General features: G+C 35.6%; 1 protein-coding gene across 1 annotated transcript in view; it reads right to left on the bottom strand.

Moving 5' to 3' along the window:
- LOC122833120 (formin-like protein 13) overlaps positions 1–17,759 on the bottom strand; it is a 42,111-nt gene that overhangs the window by 5,812 nt on the left and 18,540 nt on the right. Inside the window, exons 11-16 of the mRNA XM_044120433.1 lie at positions 16,240–16,326; positions 8,700–8,852; positions 4,749–4,878; positions 4,574–4,606; positions 4,309–4,406; positions 2,358–2,441 (exon numbers count right to left, since the gene is read on the bottom strand). Of these exons, the coding sequence (XP_043976368.1) occupies positions 2,358–2,441; positions 4,309–4,406; positions 4,574–4,606; positions 4,749–4,878; positions 8,700–8,852; positions 16,240–16,326 (585 nt within the window). The remainder of the gene's footprint in view (positions 1–2,357; positions 2,442–4,308; positions 4,407–4,573; positions 4,607–4,748; positions 4,879–8,699; positions 8,853–16,239; positions 16,327–17,759) is intronic.

The raw sequence follows: 17,759 nt of genomic DNA, 5'->3' as shown, positions 1-17,759 counted from the left end.
CAATAAAGTCAGAAGAAAAATGTTGTTTATAAACTATTTCCTGTGTTTGTGCTGAACTGAGACTTCCAGGTGCTCATGGTTTTTACTATTAAATCCTTAAAAGCATGCTGAAGCTCATTGAACTATTTCTTGAACCTGCAAAGGTTTCAGAATTTTGTTCAAAAGCCACCAAATAAGCTCATCCATCAGCAGATAAAAAGAGCTATATAGAGAGATGCTGACAGACCCTCTGCATCCACGTCTATGTGACTGTTTGGAGTGCAGAGGAGACTTTCAGTGGGTGTAATAATAACACAATTCCCTCGCAGGCCTAAAGCTCCATCTTGCACTATCATATCTCAGTGTTCAAATACAGCAGGAAGGGTGAGTGGACTCTATGATGATAGATTGTCCTTAGACATACAAAAGTGATGAGAAACTTGCAGCTACTTTTTGTATTGATTGTTTTTTTTGTGGGAACTCTATAAGAAAAAGCCATGGCACCAGTTAAGGTGTCAGAAGTGGGACTGAGCTGTAGAAGCCTAATCGTGGCGGTTTAGTGAGCAAAGAAAATGTTCTTCATAATAGAAGGAGTGATGAAAGATTACAAAGGGAGCAGCGATTCCACTAAATCTGATATATGTGACAGAGGAGTTTCCTTTAATGGAGATTTCTTGTTGAGATGAATGTTCAGAGGAGACGGCGGTTCACAGACAGACTTATGGGATATCACTGTTTCTAGAGGCTGATTCACATCAAAAATACTTTATAACATCTATGGAGGCTGTTTTGGAAACGACCACTAACACAACTACAGCAACATGTGATGTGTCTGAAAACACATATAGTATAAAAATTTTAAAAAGTGTTATTAGCCTCTTTTACTGTAACACATTGTAATAAAATTCAGTGCAACCCACTGCTTTTAAAAAGAGGTGTGAATCTTTCAGTGTCTGGTGATTTGATTCCAATTTTTAGGATCACGATTTGATTCAGAACTATTTTTTGATTCAAACAAATTTTTCTTTTCTGCATAAAATTCTTTACCTTAAATTACCAGAACTAGGTTAGCTTAGCTTCCTAGCTTTTTCTTAAATAACAAAAAATATCTAAGAATTATTCAAAATACCTAGAGTTGACAAGACATCCTTCTACTGTGGTCAAGTGAACATTTAATGCAATATGTGGTATGCTCACAAATAGGAGTGACTTAAAGACATTTTAAAATCAATTTTTGAGCATTTGGAATCGGTACAGAATTCCAGTTCTCTGAAGAATTGATTTTTTTCCCCCTCACCTCTACTTTTAAACGTCACCAAGTAAAGTAATAAATAGAATCCAGTGGAACTCAAGACCAAAAAGATGTTCTGGAAATGCCTTAGAAGTTAATACAGAACAGTGGTGAGTAAAAAGCATTGTGAAGACAAAGGAACACAGAAGATGTATGGACGAAGTTATGAAGACGTTTAAAGCCAGGTTAAGTTATTAAAAGCATAGTATAATTGCAAAACCAACAAAATCAAGGTTGCCTTTATAACCCAGCAGGCTGGGTGAGGAGAGAATTTATTTAAGAGCAAGTCAAAAAGCTGATGGTAACTCTGGAGGAGCTGCAGAAATTGAGAGGTACTCCATCCATAAATCTGGCCTTTATGAAATGTAGCAATGGAAAGCATTCTAGAAAATGTCCTGCATTTTCTAGCATTGTTAAAATAAAACTATATAAATCCCCTTTGCAGCATGGCACAAGCCATGAGGGAGATACAGCCACAATGACAAAGAAAGTGCTTTTCTTCAGTGGAGCCACAGAAGTTGGTCAGAGTTGATAGGGAGATTGATGAAGCAAACTAAAAGTTTATGCTGTAAGAAAACTTTCTATAGGCTGGGATGCAGGTTCACCTTAAAGTAGGACAACCAATCTACTTTACTGTAGATTGGTTGTTTAAACTTTTTAACTTTAAACTTAAAAAGTTTAAAGTTTGCTTTGATCTAATGATTCAAGTACTAAGAGGCTGATGCAAATGCATTCCCTACTTTATGTTGATCACGCACAAAAAATCACATTGTAATACAAGAAGTCTAACATGACCAAATGTGAAAAAGACCAAGGGGCATGAATACTTTTGCAAGGCACTGTAGATTTAACGTTATATGAATGCAGTTACAATAAACACCATATAATATGCATTATGAACACCTGGTGCTACAGAAATAACCTCCTCCCCTTTGAAATATATGTAGCTGTGACAGCATAGCATCGGGGAGATGAGGTGACAAATAATTGAAGATGGCAATCTAGACACTAGCAGGATGGGGGCGACGGAGGCTTCCATCCTTGGAGCTGTACAAAAGAGAGATTGAAATAATAACTCAGGGATTACCAGTATGACAGCGTAGAGTTTCTTCATCTCCTCACATGTCTTCGTCAGCGACTCGAGTTGCATGTTGTACTTCTCTATTACCATCTGCAATACAGAGGAGAGCCCAAGGAGTTTGTGAGCAAACCACACACACCTCTATTCATTGTAAATCTGATGTGATTAAAAAACAAAAATTTAGCAAAATTGAAAATCCAATAAAAATTCAGTGATTTAAAGATGTTGTGATAGAATGCCCAGAACTACAAAAACTACATTTTTGCTTCTTTGAAAGATTATATGAAAAAGTGGAAATATCTACAGCACAGTGCATCACATTTAGTAAAGGTACTTAAATATATTTATATTCTCCAACATTACATTTAAGTAACCATCTACTTTGACATTTATTTGGTCCATTTCTGAATATGTCAAAATATTCTCATAATAAAAAGGGTGAAGCTATTGGCATTACAGAGCCATTTATTTGCATTTAACACAGTGGAGACAAATTCTTGCAAATTATACCTGGAAGAAAAAGTACAGAATAAGAGATAAGATGCAGGTCAGAAAGATGCAAATCAACATCACATCATGATGCATCGCCAAAGCTGCCTGCTCAGCACAAAAATACATGAAAACAGAATTAGCTGTTTCTTTTTTCTTATGTCTAGTTTCTGACAGCAGGTCTAGTCTGCTGCCACATGACTGAAGCAGCCAGTAATACTCTAGTTTGGTTTTGTCTCTCTGCAGAAATTATTCAAAGGAGTTTTAAAGTTCCACCAGGAATCTTCCTGTCCCCTTCCTGGCTGTACAAACATCTGCTGGTGACATAATTCAACTTGCGTTCACCCCGAAAGAATAAATACATGAATGTCTTGCAGACTGAAATCTGTTACAGCTTGTTTGAATTCCAAGATGCTGTCCAGTTCGGTCTTATTTCCTGAATAAGTCATAATAATCTATAATTTCTTGGTTCCTGTCGATTTTAGAGGATGTTGGTGAGGCTGCACAATATGTGGAAAAACAGAAAATGATTGTTTTTCCACATATTGAGATGCTCATACATGTAAAATGGCCTAACAATTCCTAGGAATTGGGATACTGCGACAGACTGGCGACCTGTCCAGGGTGAACCCCGCCTCTCGCCCGGAACGTAGCTGGAGATTGGCACCAGCAACCCTCCCGACCCCAATAGGGACAAAGGGTGAACAGAAAATGGATGGATGGATGGATGGATGGAATTGGGATACTGTAAATAATGATATTGCAAAGATGAGTGAGAGTTAATGTATTATGTAACTCTCAGACAGGGGTGCCCAAAATTGGTCCTCGAGGGCTGGCATCCTGCATGTCTTAGTTCTCTCCCTGGTTTAACACATCTGGATCAAATGATGGCCTAAGAATAACATTGACATGCTGAAAATGTTGTTACTACCACCAGGGAGAGAACTAAAGCATGCAGGATGCTGGCCCTTGAGGACAGACTTTGGACATCCCTGCACTAAGAGATTATGATCCACCAAAATTAGAAGAATGCTGAATGTTAATATTACTATCAAGAAAATAAATAAAATACAACCATGATAAAAAAAGAACTAACTTTGAATGGGACTTAAAATAAAACTTTGCAGCAGCTGGTGTATCCGGCTTTGCCTGTAGGTTTCTCTTTCAGTCTTATGCTGTTATGTGATTCTTACTTTTAGATTTTGTGTTTTTTGTCTTTTTATAATATACAATGTAGCCTACATGTGTAATAATTCTGATTAAATAAAATCATGAGAGGTTCCTCAAGGCTCTAATCTCAGGCTACTTTCATTAAATGATGGTGCTATAGTTCAGATTATCAAGGTCTGCTGTATTTCCCATAGTATTTATGCTATTAACAGAGTCTACTACTTTTTTTTAAATTAATGGTAATATTTTCCTAGTGATTGTAGAGGGAACTAGAAATGATAAGACATTTCTACTTCACCTTAAGATCTTTAGAGAAGTTTGGGTGATGAGCTGCAATGTTTCTCTTCTTGATGGTTTTTTTGTACTGAAGCACTTTCTGCACTTCGTTCTTCAGCACTGTAAAAACATAACATCCTCAGCTCAGACCTCATGGAAAAACATCATAATGTTTTCACAAAATATACTGAAATACAATGAGAAATGTAATGCTTTCTCACAACTCCACCTACAGCAGTATCAGCATAGTGAACACCAGGCTTTGTAGTAAAATGTGATCTACTTACCATCCACTTCTGCGGTCAAGCCTTTGATGGAAGCTTTCCAAAGAAGAAGGGGAGAAAAACACCAGTAGTGGTATTAAATATAAATGTATGTTTCATTTAACAGCCTTTAACTCAAAAGCACCCCACAGATTTTTTTTTCTTCTGCTGTTTTGATCAAATCTTGACGAGCAAATACCTCCAGGGACAGTTTCAAATTCTGCCAAGTCCTGGGTAAAAGTGGCCAGGCCCGGTTCCTGCAACATGATCTGCTCCAGAAGGGCATGGAGCAAGGTGAAATTCTTGTCCCTCCCACGCAGCTGGGAAAGCTGGAGATAAAGAAAAAGCAGAGAGAAGGTTGGAAAACATACCGGCTGACTAAAGACTTTTATTTCTTTTTTGTTTCTGTAATAATTTGCCTTCTTTATTTTCTTGTGTGTATTTACAGTGTATTGAAAAAGATAGGCACATCCCACCGCATTTACAAGCACTTAAAAGCAAATATTTGATTAGAGGGCAATCTTGTACTTTAACCCCTTCACAGAAAGTTCAAAAATAGCTGTTAAATTATTAATTCAAAAATATATTTAAATATAGATACAAGTATAACCAATGTAATATTCATCTCTGGAATAATTAAATAAGTTCCCCATCAAAAGCTGGGAGATATATATATGTTAGTCTTTGCATAATTATCAATCAGTGTAAAATACTGCAAGGCAAAATGCTAATTTCTTTGTAGATTTGCTAATGTGTTTAACATCATTATACTGTTCTAAAAATGTGTTTTGAGAACTATGTTGAAATAAAATGCTTTAAGATATGATTGGCACAAGGTGCCCATATAAACACAGACAGCCTTAAATTTGTGTTATATTGTGCTCACACTGAAATACTTAAGAAAAATTTAACATAATTTTGAGTGCATTTATTCAGTATGGAAGAAATCCAACATCAGGGAACATTTGTTCTGGAGGCACACTTATTAACATTAGCAACTTCTATCTAAAAACACATCTGTAACTATCTTTCTTTAAACTTTTCTTTAATTTGATTAGGGTTTCAGAACTTTTACTTTAATTAACGAGTTCATGTTTCCCTGGTGTATTAATGTGATGTAAAAAAAAAAGGCAAATTTTTCTTAATCACAATCTAAAATGGGAAAACAAGAGAATATGCCATTTCAGAAAGTCAAATGTGAGTTGATCTTTAAAAAATCATAACCTTCATTCTTGAAGGTTATATTTATGAAAAATGTTGTGTGAGATTATGCTTTTGTAATGAAAGAACATTTTATACATGTATTTGTCAGTAAGTATGGAGGTGCAAAACAAAACAGATGCCATAGTGTCCTAATATTGATAAATAAGAAACAAATTTGATGTGAATCATATAATAAATAAACAAAAAAGATGATAGATTGTGAAATTCTACACATTTTTTTATTAATGATAGTAAGTCAGATAAAATAATGATGATACAAATTCAGCCATGTTGGTTTAGCACATAATTGAAATTCCTAAGGTAGCTCCCTTATCCTTTAACAAACTTCGTCCTTCTTTCTTTCTAGGTTATGTTGTTTACCAGCTTAGGCCTCTAAGGGCTACATATGTAAGAGCTGCACCAAGTATTGATGCTCACAAGAAAAAAAAAAGATCTGAGATAACCTCGATGCATTTTCTTGAAAGCGGCTGGTCATTAATTTGAAGAGAGTCTGTCTTTAGCAGCAACAGTTTACTCTTCTCAATTAGACCTGGAAACACCTCTGAGGAAACACAAGGTCTCTGCTTTATTAAACGGAGCTGAGGACGCTTTACTTCTGTGCCCAGAACCCTGGTCCTCAAACTCCCCCAGCAGCGAGTCAGACTCCAAAGAGTAGACCAAGTTAAATGTAGAGGAATTAAATAAAAAGAACACTGGCATCACGTTGTCATAAAGAAAAAAAAAGTGCATAAATTAAGTAAATCAACCTTAAATGTATCCTTTTAGTTAAGAAGTATAACATCTTCAAACAGCAAGAAAAGACTTCAAGCTGTTTCTACTTAAGAACTGAAAGCATATCAGTTGATGTTTGGCTCTAATTCTACAGTAATATAACAGATTAGCAACCAAAACCAGATCATAACATGTCTTAAAATACACATTCAGCTAAAAAAAAACATAATTTAAAAAGACATAATAAAATATTGTGCTTGTCACATTCAGTTGTTTTTACATGTTCGCAGCATGCTGAAAAAGTATTTGGTCTGATTAAATATAAAATATAGTTTATAAGTAGTAATTTAAGCTGTAAAAGTAAAAGGTCTACCCAAAACAACCAAGTCTTCTGTGAAAAAGTATTTGACCCCTAAAACTAACTGAAAAATGTCATTAAGCAGAAGTAACAATAATGGTCATTTTCCCATCTCTTTGTAGACTTGTTTTAATTCATGGCTGCTCATAGCTCTTATCATGAGCAGCCAGTTTAAGATCATGCCAAGACACCACAGGTGGATAAAACTCTGAACTTTGACTAGGCCACTCCAAAATCTACACATTATTTTTCTCTATAGCTAATCAGAAGTCGATTTTGTATAGGCCTATGGCCACATCTTCTTTGGGATATTATTCTGAAGCAGTAGGCAGTCACAGATCATCACATTACCATCATCATGTTTCGCTGTCTGCTTATTGTTATTTTTGAAATTCTGCTTTAGTTTTACTCTGGATCTAACACGTTGCACACCTTCCACAAAGTTTAACTTTTGTCTCACCAGTCTCTAGAATATTGTCTTAAAAGTCTATAGGATCAACATGATGTGTTTTTGCAGTGGGATGGGCCTTTGAGTTTTTTATGCTAAGAATGGATGCTGTGTTGGTTTTTAAGGCTGCAGCTTGAAAGAAAAAAATAATAATTCTTGCATTTGATACTTACCATACTACTGAGATCATAAGTTGGTTAATGACAGCTGCATATTGAGCATGTGTTTTTTTTTTTAATCTTTTGTTTGATTTGGTTAATTCTTCAGTTTTCTTATCTTTAATTGAAGAATTTTCTCATTTATTGTTTTAATCTTATTGCATAAGATCAACCTGCCAAGGACTGTACTTGAAAACTAGCATCTGTTTCTAAATCTGGCACATATAAACAATACTCTAAGCTTGTTAATTAAGGTACATTTCCCCATTTTATATCTTATTTATTTATTAATGAATAAATAAGGAAAATTTAGCACTGGGATAGTGTTTGATGTGTACCATATACAGAGGCTTCAGTTCTTCTTTCTTCCTTTGCAGCATGTCTTCCTGCTTCCCTCTCTGCTTACTTCCTGTCTGGTAGCTGTCAATAAAGGCCACTCATGGCAAAATAAAATCTATAAAAAATATTTAATTTGATGTCTGTTTTCAGATTTTGGAGCTAACGCCAAGGTAGATGAGAAGTTGATTAACGTTTCTCAATCAATCTTCAATTTCTTGATGTGACAAACTAAGAAGGTCTCATTGCAAATCAAAAAAAGGGATTTGCACTGAGATTTGTTCTTAATATATTTTGGGTGCTTTTGACCTTTTTCTTAAAGATCTAAACATTTCATTTCTTTTGATCTTTCAATTTTCATATTAACAAACTTTGTTAAAAGTTGTTTAAAACTCAAGATGTTTTGAAAACAAGACGAAAAGGTTTTCAGAGCAACACTGGTGGAACTCAAGGTGTCTCTTAAAATTGGTATAGTGGTATAAGATCAGATTTTTTTTTTTCTTTTGTAATGATTTTTTTTTTAAAGTTTCAGAAATATTTATCCACATACTTTGATAACTCCAAGAAGTAAGAATACCACACAAAGGTATCTTGGTGCAAATGTGAAACCATGATGTAATAACCATGAACTTTTTACTCCTAACCAGACCAAGTAAATTCACTTTTACTTGATGTACAGATCCACTGGCTTGGCTGTACGATCTTATGCACCAAGCCACTCAAGTTCTCATTTTGTGCCACGTTTGATTTCTCTCGTGAAACCAGGCAGTGACACAGTCACAGCCCTGATTGAACCTACCTGGCCTAGAGAAAATAGCAAGATGCTCAGGGACCAGGCTGTGTATGTCAATGAGCAGAGTTATTAGGCAGAGGCGAACCGCAATCAAAGGTCAGACGAGAGTGTTGGAATCGTACTTTGGTTAAGGACGAGAGGCGGAATCCCTTGGCCTTTTCCTTTCCAGCATTCTCATTCAAGTAATTGCCTATGGCGAGGAGGTACTCCAGCACGGAAACAAATGACCTGGAGTTGTACAGCTGCTTGCACATTCTGATCTTCTGGTTAATCAGCTGCAAGACAAACACAAGGAACACAGACTAAAGTCATTTGTCTGTAATTCAAGCTCCTATGTCTCAGTCATGTTCACTCATTCATTTAGTCACAGAACAGCTGTGAGACAAAAAGAGCAGCATCAGGCTTTGTGGACGCTACAATAGTTGTGTTTCTATTAGAAATTCTGTTACAAAACTACGTTATCTTAGCACCAAAATGTTTTATCCAAAAACAAGTTGTTTTTTTTTAAATGTGGAGTTTCCATTAACTAATGTATTTTTAAAATATCAAATTGTGCGGTTATGTAGTCAATGGAAGCACATTGACTGCAATGTGTTTCAAAAAAGTTAACAAAAATCATTACACTACAAGCATAAACAGTCTTATCACAGCACCTCTACTGACCTCATAAAATGAATAATCGGCTTCCTGTTGTTGGGTAAGATTATTATTTGATATGCATTTGTGTCAAGTACAAATATCCCCCTAGAATATCACACAATTTCCATGTTTAACCATCTCTGAACAGATCCTGTTGAATATGGATAGAAATCATGCTGGAGAGAAATCAAAGTGGGATTTTAGGTTTTGCCAACGGTGTATTAGAGGAAAAGGGGAGTTTGTGTTGGGGGAATTATGCCACTCGAAAAACTTTTTTTTCCAACTAAGGCCCAGGCCAGCCAGCAACAATCGTGCCATATGTTTCTATTTTAAGAGTAACCTCCCTACGCCTACAATTGGGACATTCTCAATTAATCTGAGGAGAAAACAGATATCCAGCTACATCATATAAATTAGCTCCGAGCACGACCATCTGTGGAAAACTACTGTGCTTCAGCAACAATCAGATCAGCACAAAATCATCAAGGCTGTTTTTATTGAACCTTCCAAAGGTGTATGGAGGTCAAAGTGTATCAAATAGAGAAAATAGTGGAACATGTTGGGGTTTTTTTTCATTTTATGGAAGATTAATCATGCTGTCATTCCTTTAAAAGACAAGTGTTAAAAACACCTAGCATTCACTCTAATTTTTACATAGGTAGAGGAGGCAAAACACTGATTATAAAAAGTTAATTTATAATAATTTCATTCAAATGTAATATCACAATTGAAGTTAAACTCAAATTAATTTATTTTTTTATTTTCATTTGATTTTAATTTAAAGTATTCTTTGAATTAAAAATCTTGATAGAGAATCAGTGTTGGGAGTTAAAGTTTAGGGTAATGGGAAAGAGACCTTCCAATCCCAGAGACATGGACCTCATCACCAATTATAACTCATCAAAATATTAGTGGAAACATTTTTAAAAAACGCTAGTCGGTAGTAATACAGAGTCTGACTGTTGTAATGTCAAAAATAATATTTCCATTGATTATTAGGGAGGGAATTAAATCATTTTTGATAAGTCATTTTTAATAAAATGTAAAGAAAAAAGTATTTATTTTTTAACATGGCAACTGCTTTTACATTTAATATTTTTTGAGAGAGAGATCGAGTTGCTCATCTTTTTTATGTAGCATTTTCTTTCAATGGGTAAAAAACGCCATCAGTACTGCTCGATGTTGCTTTAAATTCACATAAATATTTATACTTCTTGTAAATGAACTGCTTAATTTGAATCTTTGTGATTTTACTACTACATAAAAACAAACACAGATGCTCAAGCTTTGCTCTTTTCTGTGACTCTGAATACATTTCTCCATTCACTTCCTGAAAATATTGCACTTGGTTTTGCCATGCAGTGCATCACAGCTTCAGGTGACACCTTACTGTCTGCTGCATCATCAGCTTAAGCTGTGTGTCTTTGACATTTTCTAATACATTTGGCATCAAACTGGGCATATCAAATGGTTTAAAGAAGGAGTTGGGTCCATAACGCAGAGTAAAACCTGTCATCCTGGAAACAAGGAAAAAAAACATCCCAGGTGAGAAGCATTCCCCTGGTTGGCAACTCTGTTCTTTCTCTGACAGGTTGCATGCAATTCATCTTAGTGTTCAGGCTTATGGACGTCAGTCTATGAGGATTCAGGGATTTAGAATATTTTGCAGCTAATAGGACACTAAACTTTGAGCACAACATACAAGAAAATACAGAAGATTAGAGATCATGGTTATTATTCTCCAAAGCACATGCATGCAAATCTCATACTTAAGATTGAATGACCTTTCTCAAATAAATCTGAGGGAGGAGAGGGAAAACAACAACAGGAGCAAGGAGCCAAGAGTAAATTGAAACTTAATGAAATTGCTAATCTTTCTTCTCGAGTCATCTTCCCGGCACACAATATGTTTGTCGCTGTGTGTAAGACAAAGAAAAATTAGTATTGCAGTGAATGGATCACAGTGCCATCACTCTTATCCGCTGTTACTCTTCATTTTCAGGCGGTTAGCAGACAGGAGATTAGGACTGAATCAGCAGAGCAGAAAGAAACAAAAGCTTTTGAAAATCAAATAAAAAATAAAAACATAGGAGCTGGGAGGTATTTTTGTGTAACTGCAATATCTTCACAGCCTGCGGACCCCAATGCCAATAACAACAACCCACTATGAGAATGTTAAAGATTACTTTGACTAATGATAAACTTGGAATGTTTGTATACTCCCATTGAACAGGGCTAAAAGATTTTGTTTTAAAGAATATAAAGAAATATGTTTCAGTTGTAACTTTTTATTTCACTCCACCTGGATTAATTTAAGTCTTTACTTGACTATAGAGCAGAAGTTTGCAGACAAAAGTGAAAGTTTTCACATTTCCCACAGTTAAAACTCCAGAGTGGGTTTTCATTGAGTATAAAGCACTTTTACGCCATCTACAGAACAATTGAACCTGATTTGATTAAGATCCATCTTTTCTTTTTGATCACAGAAGTGTCTGAAAGTGCCCCTCATTCCTTTCTATTTTCAAGACTATTAACCAGCGAACAGAACAAAAACATATACTTAAATGACCCCTTCAAACATAAAAGTCAAAGTTAGAAGAAAAGCTTTCATGTAATAATTTCAACTCCTCCACAAATGTTCTTTTTTTTTTTACTTACATACATTTATAAAGTCATAATTAAGGTTTGCATTACGGAATAAATGAGCTTTGTGTGGATGTGTGTATTTGCTGAGGAGAAAGACGTTTTAATTTTCAACTACAGCTGCTGTGCAGATCAGAATCTAAAGCATCTCCTGCTTGTTTTACTCTTAAAACTGAGTCCCGTTTCACCAGTAGCGCCTCATTTTTAGCTATTTGCCAAACATTTCTAAGGGGTCAGGTGTCCTTACAAACTGCTGTTGCAGGAAATGACCAAACTAAAAGAGGAATCTAGCTCATAAAAACACAGTTGTTTTTATGAATGGGCAAAATTTCCAAATCTATTCTCAAATGTTAATACTTCCCCAGCTAACTTATTCTGAATGCATCGTTTCAGATGTTTCTTTCTTGTTATAGATTTTGTTTCAATAGTGGCTACTGGTAGCTTAATAAAACAAAGACCTGGAAAAATAATAGGAAGATGTGAAGTAAACTGTTGGAATCAAATCAGCAAAATACAGCAAAAGTTGATAAAAGTTATATTTTTTATCAGTATTTCTGTATTTTAAACATTCACTTCTATCCCTTTTGGATGAAAGACTGAATACGTTTGTTTCATCTTTATTTATTTCCTACTGAAATAAACTATTATTAAATCAGCATTAATTTGATTAAAAATACATTTCAGTCTTGATTATCTTGATTAGAAGGTCTGTTTTATTTCTTCATTTTAATTGAAGTGTAATTATTATTGATTGAGGCTGAATTAAATTGTGATAATGAGAACTATAGAGCAGTTAGACTTTTTCATTTGTGAGAAATAATTTAATTTGAAGGAAACAATTGACCTTTCAAATCTGGCTTTTGATAGATGATGAAACCGACTTATGTATACTAACATTTGACATAGCTTGTCAATGCTACACTATGCTACACTGTTAATTATTGGTAAAAATACTAAAGCTTAAATATTTCTCAATTCAACATGTCCCGCCATAACAACAATGATATTAAGGTGTGCAATTTGAGCACAACATGTTTGGCTGTATTCTTCTTAACAAGCAATAAACAAGAAAGATACGATATTTATCTGTTCACTATACTGTGACAATAACCCAGACAAGTTACTAAAACTCTGTAATATATATCTAACATTTCGACATCTGAGCATTTCCACTCAAAAAATTAAAAATGAATTGATGGAATAAGGAAATCAAAGTCCCAAAGTCAGGAAGAGGAGTGAAGAGGCTCACAATCAAAGCTGTTTGAGGTTCAGTGTGAACTTTCCACAATGAGTTAAGGAGCCAATAAAGATACTGTTTTCATTTTACAACTGGACTTGGCCAACACATTCTCACTCCCTACTAGAACCATAACAAATCAAAGGGAAGCAAAGCATAGGATAACTTATTTTCTGCGACAATAATTACAGATTTTGTCCAGATCACGGTTACTGCGGTCTGAAAAAGAACCAGAACCTGTTGAACGGCAGTTTGGAGCACTCATCCAAACTGTGTGCTCTCCACCAGTATCTTTATGTGTCAAGACAAAATCATCAGCCAACACTGCAGCTTCTGATACAGTTTTTACCTTCTGTTCATTAATGTACACTGCAATCCGTTCAGAAACAGAGTTCTTAAATTGTTCCAGAACTATTAAATTGCAGAGGTCACCAAGTGTTTTAACCTCAGAGGAAGTGCACCATCGATTGAAATGAACCTCCAAATCCCTTGCAAACTCTATAAGTTTGGTCACCTTTTTTCCAGTTTCTAAACTTTTGTCTGTATGTTTCAGGGACTAATTCATATGCTTTCAGTATTGCAGCTTTAACCTCGGCATAATCCTGGCCATCACTTAAGCTCAACATGGAGAAAGCTTCTTGAGCACGGCCAACGAAAACACACTGAAGTAAAACTATGCAGTCTGAATCAGACCAGTCTCTTGTCTCTGCAACCCTTTCAAACAAAGTGAAAAAAGTTTCAACATCCTTTTCACTAAACTTAGGCACCAAATGCAAGTCACTTAAAATATCAGAGGCTTTACGTTTTGAGTCCATAACACAAGATTCCACAGACAATTTGCCTTCTTTCATCAGATTTAATTTCTCACTTTCTATCTTTATTCTTGCTAATTCAGTTTCCTGTCTTATCTTTTCAGAAGCACGAACCTTTTCCAAATCTGCTTGCTGTCGTAAATTCTCCAAAGCCAACTCTTTTTCCTTCTCTAATTCCATTCTTAATCTTAACATCTCTTTTTGTTGTTCAAACTCCAAAAGTTTGGGCTCTACAACCTGAGAATCCAAACTTTCAAAACACCCATTTCAATTAAGTTTTCCCTTAAAATTGCTTTGACATTTTCTTTCAACCGTTTCTCACCAACACTTAAATAAAGTGCTCAGCAATTTTTATTAATTGTTCTCTAGAACACTGCTCCAAAAATTCTACTGATGTAGATTTATTTAAGTCTTCAACAGACATGACTAAATTCTACATCACAAAACAGTGTTTCAAAATTTAAAGTAAATTGCTGACAATCGGTGCAACACAAAACAACCAATACTGTTTTAATTTTCCAACTGGACTTGACCAACACATTCTCACTCCCTACTCGTCATATAATGACGACTTGGGACGATTTCTGACCAAGCGTCACATGTTTTCGTGTCGGGTACCCCCTTTGTGTCAATAATTAACGATTTGGGAAGATTCCCTCAAAGTCACATGTTTTCCGTCAATTGTTGACATGAAGGCTTCTCTGAACCGCTCCCTAAGCGTGCAAAACCCAGGATTTGGTTAGGTTTAAGGTAAAGGTTAAGGTTAGGCTTAGGGTAGAACATTTCCAGGATTAAAGGACTAATGTCTCAGCCAGATCTAGAGAAACTCATCCATGTGTTTATCTTCAGTCGTATTGATTATTGTAACGGCGTCTTCACAGGTCTGTCCAACAAATCAATCAAACAGCTGCAGCTGATCCAGAATGCTGCTGCTCGTGTTCTCACTAAAACCAGGAAGATAGAGCACATAACACCAGTTTTAAAGTCTCTCCACTGGCTCCCTGTAGCTCAAAGAATAGACTTTAAAATACTGTTGTTAGTTTATAAATCACTGAATGGTTTAGCACCACAATACATTAAAGATCTGCTGCTGTTGTATCAACCTTCCAGAAATCTCAGGTCTTCTGGTTCTGGTTCTGCTCTGCATCCCCAAACGAGGAGAAGCAGCATTTAGCATCTATGCACCGAAAATCTGGAACAAACTTCCAGAAAACTGTAAAACAGCTGAAACACTGACTTCCTTTAAATCTCAACTAAAAACCCACTTGTTTAGAGTTGTATTCGAAACGTAATCAATTGCAAATTTATTGATGTTGTGTTTTTAATGTTGATTCTATGTTGCATTGTATTTTGTGTTTGATTTGATGTAAAGCACTTTGAAATGCCTTGCTGCTGAAATGTGCTATACAAATAAAGTTTGATTTGATTTTTGATTTGATTTAGAACTCCACGTTCAACATGTAACGCTGAGGGACCTACACATGCATCAATATATGACGAGTAGGGAGTGAGAATGGGTTGACTTGGCACCTGTTACCCTGCTTTAATAACAATAGTATCACTGTGTTTGATTGGCTGGCTAACTGGTCAGACCTGAACCTGAAAGTTCTTGTGAAAAGGAAGAGGAGAGACACCAGACCAAACAATTCAGGCGAGCTTAGGGCCACTCCTAAAGCAACAGTAGAAGGGTTCCCATTGCAAATTGTTAAACTTTAGCCATGTTCTGCTAATGTTGTAAAAAATACAGTTTTGCAATTGAGATGTTTCCATTAAACAAGAAACACAAGTGAACAAGTTTGAGAAGTCCTTACAAAACACGCCACGCCGTTATCTTCCAACTACATGTCATGTTCACATTCTTGAAGAAGCTGAATGCTGGGTTTTATTAGCTGGAAATGCAGTCATCAAAATTCACAACACTTGAAATCCATAACTTTCTCAGTAATGAGTCTATGTAATTTATTAGAATTTTTTTATTGAATTACTGAAACAATTTAACTTTCTGACAACATTCTATTTTCTTGTGTTAGATGACTTTCAACACATTATTAAAAATGTAAATTAACTGAAGTTTTTTTTAATCTTTAAAATACTCTTTCAATACTTTTTCATTTTTTTGTTCTTGCATATAAAATAATACATTTCCACATCTGCTGCAGAATTCACGCCACATATTAACAAATACCAGCATATTTATTGGTCTATGTAGTAGAAATCAACCTCCTGACAGCATGCAATATTTTAAACAGTACCTGAATTAGCTGTCAGGGAATGAGGAAATGGGATTTACAGTAGTCAAAGATTTGACTCTGGATGATGAAGTGAACTCACAGGCTGCAGGTCGTTCATGCTGATCGGGAGCTCTCTCAGCGTCAAAAGCAGGTCGAGTTGCGTGCTCAGATAGGAGATGTTGCACATCTGCAGCAGAGAAAAAACGTAAGGCTAATTAGTGCATGGGGAAGAGTCCAATTATCATACCATCAGACAACCCATTTCCATGTGATTATTCCAAAAGATCTAAAACAGCTGCTGAAGCAATTTACACACGTTTTTTTCAGCCCATTCCTGCTGTGCAGCAGGTCTGTTCACAGGCTGATTTAACAGACAAACTGACACTTTGAAATGATTGGTTGGGCTGCTGGCTTGACCTTTGTGTCTGAGCTAACCTCTAATAAATCACTCCACATTGTCAGACCATCTGGTTGATGCTCACATATCATCTCCCCAAAGCCAAAGGTCAGTTTGTCTGACAGATACTTACGGAGCGACATTAGGATTAGAGCTGGAAATCCCAGCCATGCAATCATCTGGATTTTTTTTTTCGCAGCTCTATTTAAGTGTGAATTCCTCCTCATACAGAAGCAGCATTATCTTGCTCATGCTATGCTTTCTGAAACATTTAATTTTGATTTGAACAACATGCAGTCTGAGAAAACAAATGACAACCTTTTAAAGTAATTGAGTTTTATGTCTCAGTGTGTGTTTTTTGTTATTTACATTTAACCTCCATCTCTGTGTGTCCCTGTGATGGACTGCTGATTTGTCCATGCTGCATATTGATGTTGGCTTATAATAAACAGCACCATTTTTGTCAGGCACGGTAGTGGAGGAGTAATGATTTGGGCTTCTTTTGTAGTCAGTGAACCTATCTTTCATTCAACAGCAGAACCTTAATTCAAACTGGGTCAATAATCCTACATTCAGCAGCAAATCTACAACAGAAAAGTAGAAAACGAAGAATCTACTTCAACTGGGTCATTTGGACTTTGACTGGACAATGGCTCAGTCTAGTGGGATTTTAATAAAGAGAAATATTTTTTCTTTTGCTTAGGACCAGATTTTTAACCTTTTAATTCAAATAAGATGTAATTACTTTTCACCATAACTGTAAATATAGCTGCTATGTATTTAAACATCTGCAGAATTCACACATGAGAAACGTTCTGTAGTGAAATCAGGTGTTTAACTTTTTCTGAGGTCTTGTTTTGTCAAATTCAATAACAGCACAAAGTTAACAATTACTATACACTTAATTTACATACATTTTAATTTCAGTGCACCACACATACAGTGTGACATAGGGCAATTATGGAAGGAAACAATTCCAATTATATACCTGGAATTGTGATGCAGAAATATTTAGGTGGAATAGTGAGACAGATAACAGCACAATTTCCATTAGGGCTAAAACTGTAGGTTATTTCTTTGCTGGATGAGGATGCATTTGAGCCAGAAAAGAGGAACAGGTTTTCATGTATTATTTTCATACTCTGTAGTGAAAGACCCCCAAAAATAATATGATTTTGGTTAGCAGATAGTGAATGCAAACATACTCTTTCAATCAGACTATG

The sequence above is a fragment of the Gambusia affinis genome, linkage group LG01, assembly GCF_019740435.1.
Source record: "Gambusia affinis linkage group LG01, SWU_Gaff_1.0, whole genome shotgun sequence".
Classification (NCBI taxonomy): domain Eukaryota; kingdom Metazoa; phylum Chordata; class Actinopteri; order Cyprinodontiformes; family Poeciliidae; genus Gambusia; species Gambusia affinis.
Note: the sequence above shows the minus strand (reverse complement) of the source record. Positions and strands in the feature narration are given on the sequence as shown.